This window comes from Pinus tabuliformis, chromosome 8 (assembly GCF_031772625.1).
Source record: "Pinus tabuliformis cultivar Carrire ecotype Pingquan chromosome 8, CPIR1, whole genome shotgun sequence".
Taxonomy (NCBI): Eukaryota; Viridiplantae; Streptophyta; class Pinopsida; order Pinales; family Pinaceae; genus Pinus; species Pinus tabuliformis.
The window spans coordinates 1,899,747,995-1,899,753,674 of NC_142294.1; the positions used below are offsets into that span (position 1 = coordinate 1,899,747,995).

The 5,680-nt window shown below is 35.9% G+C and overlaps 1 protein-coding gene across 1 annotated transcript; it reads right to left on the reverse strand.

Annotated features, from left to right (window-relative positions):
• Positions 1–263: 263 nt before the first annotated feature.
• LOC149243994 (indole-3-pyruvate monooxygenase YUCCA2-like) lies at positions 264–4,921 on the reverse strand. The gene is made up of 4 exons (XM_089371368.1): positions 4,238–4,921; positions 796–1,044; positions 602–724; positions 264–516 (listed from the first exon to the last, which is right to left on the reverse strand). The coding sequence occupies exons 1-4, from the start codon at positions 4,919–4,921 to the stop codon at positions 340–342; spliced, it is 1,233 nt and encodes a 410-aa protein (XP_089227494.1). The 3' UTR covers positions 264–339.
• Between the last annotated feature and the right edge of the window lie 759 nt (positions 4,922–5,680).

Sequence of the window (5,680 nt, forward strand, 5' to 3'; positions counted from 1 at the left end):
TCAACTTAATTTTCCCTATCAAATTCATTGTTTACAATAACATGATAATAATCATATAAAAATATAAATATTAATTAAAATACTACTATTTCAAATATTTGAAAATAGTGTTTTTCCGTACGAGAAAAGCATGATTATATTATAACGATTGAGTCCAAATTACAAAACAGGAAAGTAGAGAGCTAATACATACAGCTCGATAAGAAGTCAACCTGCAAAGGTGCAGGAAACAAATTTATACCATACAGAAAATTACAAAGAAGATTCTAGAACGCGAAACACGACAAAAGCTCCTCCTTTCAGATTTCTCCGCATGACGTAAGTTGGAGGATCATAGGATCATGATGCATTCTTGAGGGACTGAGATATATCCTGCGCGATCCGCTGACCATCCTCCGAAGCTCCGAGCAGGCCTCTCTTTCCGAAGCCAGCGACATACAGACCGTCACTTCCCTTCCAGTCGCTGGGAGGCCGATTACCTGGACGTCCGTCCTCCGGGAAAAGCTCTCTGCCATTCTGCAACAATTAAATGCCAATTTTCAAAACCAGAGATTCCAGGACAAACACAGTTCCAAAGCAGAAAATAACTGTTCAAGCATACCTTGAGCCAGCGAAGTACTTCACTCTTGTAACCAGTCGCAAAGATTAGGGCGTCGAAATCCTCTTCGACGCCATCTTCGAACACGACACCAGTAGCCATTACGCGGATGAAATTCGGGACGACCTGCGATTAAGAATGTAATGGAGAACTCGGATTGACGTCGAATTTCTTAGCGAAGAATGCAGTCTATTTACCTTAATTTTGCCTTGCCTTATTTTGTCAACAGTGCCGTGGTCAATCACCGGGGTTTTGCCGGTCTTAAACTTGAACTCTAAAGGTCCTTCCACGGGCCGGGGTAGTCCGTAAGAAGCTGTGTTGCCTAGCATTAGATTACAGTACATCAGGAGCAAATTGTCCACCATTCGGAGAGGCAGCAGTTTATGCAGCTGAAATGCAAGCGAAACTGTGGATCTTCCAAAAATCTCTCGCGGCAGGACATGATTCTTACATACAAAGTAAAAACCCAGACCAAATTATCGTTCGGACAAGATATACAAAAATGAATAATATGGTAGAAACAGTGAAATTTCGAAGAACAAGTTTATTGGGGCGAATTAGTTACTAGATGCCGGTTAAAAAAACATTTGAAAACACTACAAAATTGATTTTAAAAAATCAAATTTTCATTTTTGTTATTTAATGGTGGAGATATTAATGCGAAACACCGCCTTAAACACACCTACCACCGCCTTAAACACACTTACAACCAGCGTGCTTGCCCAGTAAACTATTCTACGGTTGCGTAGAAGAACAGAAGACAGAACAGAAGTTCAGAGCCGATCATTCCGCAATACATCATATAAGTTAAGGCATTTAATGAAGTTTATTAAATAGATATGGGCAAATATTTATTGGGCGATTATTGTCTACACTTCACCACCTTGCAAGTTTAGAAAATCATTTACTATGTAATATGGTCAATATTGCCTATTAAATATTTTTTCATGTTTGGCAAGTTAGAGAGGGAGTCACTCAGCTAATGAGGAGAAAATGGTAGAGGAAACCAATAACGCTAAGTTTGCGTTTTTGTACTTGGAGTTGCAGCCTCGTAATTTCTTTGTGTTTTGACATATAATATAAAGTGTGGTCAGTTGCATTATGGTTTTAATCTTACCAAATTCAGCAACTTCTTTTACTTTACTCTGTTTTGCCGTGAGTGAACTCTGTATTTTAAGTCCCTGTAAGATTTACTTTTTGGCAAGTGAAGATTGACTTTGCCAACTTTGTCACAACTTCCTTTACCCCTAAATTTATTTTCTAATATTAAAAATGAGTTTTTAAATATATATAAATTCAACATTTTGAACTTTGTATAGTAAAATCACAGAAAATTCACAGCTCACACTTGTAAATTTAACAATTCTCTATTAAATTACCTAATTCTAGGCAATTCTGACCAGAAAAAATGCCAAAAACACCGTTCAAAAATTCTAAGAGATATCTACCGGAAAAGTTTTCTCGAGGGTTGGCCTCATGAAAATAAAAGGAAGGAGTATTATGTTCCTTCCCAGCTTAAGAAAACCAAGAATCTGGTTCGCTTAGTGCTGTTAGTGCTGCTTGATCACAAGAAGCGGAATTTTTGCAGGGGGCTTTTGCTGACCTTTTTTGTGGCGCCCGATGGGTTTTATATCCCTCCCAAGATCACTTTTACGAAGGAAAATTAGGTGTTGGCTCTGGAACCAATACAGAAGCTGGACTTCTTGCGTGATGAAAGTTGGGCTCTTCAAAGGCATCAAAGTGTGTATATTTTTGGGATTGAAAAGTAATTTTGGATTGGTTTTGTTGTAGATCTAAGCTCAAGGTTCCTCGGCTTAAATTTTGGCAGAACAAGATGAGGGCCTTTCAGGAGGCTTTCGACCCAGGTCCAGCATGTTTTCCCAGAACACAACACTCTAGCTGATCTTTTATCTATAAAGACACTGATTCTTGAAGCAGGTTTATGTATTGTGATTGAATCTGGCCCTAATGGTTTAAACTCTGTTTATACTATACCTTCAAGACTTTTTTACTTATAGCAGTTGTGTCTTTTCAGACTGTCATCTCTCCCCTTTGGGGACTGTTTTTATTCATATTTTAGCACTGTGTATTCTGTGCGTCTGTTCTAAGGTTTATCTTTCACTTTCAGCTGAAGGTCAATATTTCTTAGGCACTCTTTTTGGTTTAAAGCATAGTTACCCAGTTCGCCCGAATCGGGCTGAAAAAATAAAAAATTCGCCAATTCGATACGATTAATATACATTATTATTCGATGAAATTCGATTCGGTTTTCAACTATAGGTGGTTGGATAAGCGGTTAAATGAAAAAATAAATGCTTCAAAATCTGCGCGATGGGTGGTTTACGTAAACAGAACAGATTGTTTTTTTCAAGAGAGAAAAATCGAAATAGATTATATTAAGAATATATAAAGATCCAGTATACATGGTGTGAAAAGGCCTCTGCCATATTGAACAAATCAGTTGTGTATGGGGAGAAAACACATGATGTTAATGGCGGAATAAATAGTGGTAGGATGGCATCCGCTTAGTGGAAAGAAATCGGAGAAATTGGAGAAATTGGAAAATTATAATGGAATAGGAAAGTTTATAATTTTCCAATTTCATTATTGTTTTTATGGATTGAAAAGCTAGTAAAATAGGAAAAAAAAAAATCAGTTACTTTGAATTCGTAATAGTTTGTTAATTTGTAATACATGTTAATTTTGGAAGGACTGATTTTATGGAATTTTATATCTTTTTAAAAATGTTTATATTTATTAGAAAGGATTATCCATAAATCATTTTTAAAATTAGAAAATTATTGTAGATTTAAATTTAGAAATAAAAGAAGTATTAAAGGGAAGGAAAGTTTTTTTTTGTGAATTGTAATGGTAAAATTATTATATTATCTAGTTTAATAGACGTTATTTAAAATTCAAAATAAATTTAGAAAAAAATAGGCAGAATATTCTGGACTAATTTTTAAAATGTATAATGTTGAATTTTTTTCCAATTAAAAAGTTCTTATTCAAATTTTTATCCTATTCTAAAAATTTCTTATTCAAATTCTTATCCTATTCTATCAAATTCGAATTCGGATTCAACTTGGTAACTATGGTAAATTCGGATTCCAACTTGGTATATGATAGTGCTATTTTTATTTCAGTGTTGAGAGGCTTCTTGGACTCTGCCCATTACATACATTCTTGGACATTAAGAAAGTAAATTGTGACAGAAATAGGGTTCGGCCTCCGGTTTCCATTGCTGACAGGAAACTTGAAAGACGAAAAAATTCTCCACGGCTTTGCAGAAAATCCCGATTTCCAACAAAAATCGTCACAGTATAACGATTCCGGCATAATTATGTCAAAGATCCATAAATTGCTGTACGCAGATATAAATATTTTTTCCCTGTATCCGGTTCCTGTCTGCATACTCACAGCTTTGCAGATTTTTTTTTATTTGCGAGGCAGATTTCGTGATTCAGGCATAAAGATTCATAAATCGCTGCATGTAATTGTAAACATTCACTTCTAAAACGATTCAATTATTGCGTTTCTTTAAATTTTCCGGCAGAAGATGCAAAAGATGTAAAACCTAGCGAAAAAATTGAAATGGCTGTACAGAAGGAAGATTTAGGGGTTTTGACATATGATTACCGGACTACGAACTACGATAGACGGCCTCGGCCCTGCGTCGTTCTTTACAAGCTCCAGCGCTATTTCCATGCCAGAATTTCCGCATCCCACGACAAGAACTCTCTTGCCTTCGAAATCTTTTTCATTTTTGTAATCAATCGAATGGATAACAGTTCCTCGAAAGCTGTCAAGCCCAGGAATATCTGGTATGAACTTTTCACTGAATTCGCCTGTCGCCACAACTAGAAACCTTCCGTGGTACTCCCTCTCAGAATTATCCGAAGAACACCTTGCAATGACATGCCATCTTCCCGTCTCTTGACTGAAGCTCGCAGACTCCACGGTCTGGCAGAACTGCGGCTGAATATTAAATCTCCTAGCATATTTTTCCAAGTAGGCAACAAAATGGTCCCTGGTAAGGAACACAGGGTATTCATCAGGAACGGGCATGAGAGGAAGGCTGGAGTGTTGCTTGCTGCCCTGCAGCGTCACCCGATCGTACGTCCGGTTTTTCCACAGGGACCCCACGCAAAAATCTCTCTCCAAGACGAGACTGGAAATTCTGAGGTCTGCAAGACATGCTGCGACAGCCAAGCCAGACGCCCCAGCACCGACTATTATAACTTCTTCGTCCCTATTTTCATCGAATGATTTGTCGTGTTCCTTTTTCCCAATCTGTTCCGATGGGCGTGAAAAGTTTGGCATTTGGTGAACTATTCGACTTCTGCAAACGATCCTAGTTAAAAGACCAGCTTGCACGATCTCGTCACACACCAAAGACCAAAAGGCAGGTTATCCCGGTATGTTTTGGAATGTCATAAATAAGAAGAGCGTTTCCACAATATTGTGAAGTGCGTTGAATGGGGTCATATTAATGTAATTGTAAGCTATAAATAGAGAGGAAAGAGGGGAGAGCTGTGTTGAAAAATGACACATTACATTATCACGATTATAATGAGATGAGAGAATAACTCCCTTGTGAACTTATTTAGTTTCAAGTCAACAACCGCTTAAAACAATGCGATAGCCGTGTTTACCTGACAAGGTTATAGGCTTTTTTTTATGATAGTTTTTATTGGAGTAAATTAAATAACTAAATATTAATAAAAAATGAGTATTTATTTATTTTTTATATTTTTCTTTCCTATTTAAATTTTTTTGAGATTTTTATTACATTATAATTTTTTTCCGTAGTGTGATTTAGTATTGGTATGGCATACAATTATTATAAAATTATATATTATAAAGGTTTTTTTCCTTAATATGATTTAGTATGTGTATGCATATAATTGTTATAAAGTTTTAAATTTTATATAAAAGAATTATTACTCACTTGAAGATATAGAACACTTGGGACTACTTATATTATAATAATATTCCTTCAGCTATATAGTGTATTTAACTTTTTGATAAACTTTTTCTAAATGTGTAAACAACTTTGTTAATGATTTTCAAAAGCTTAAC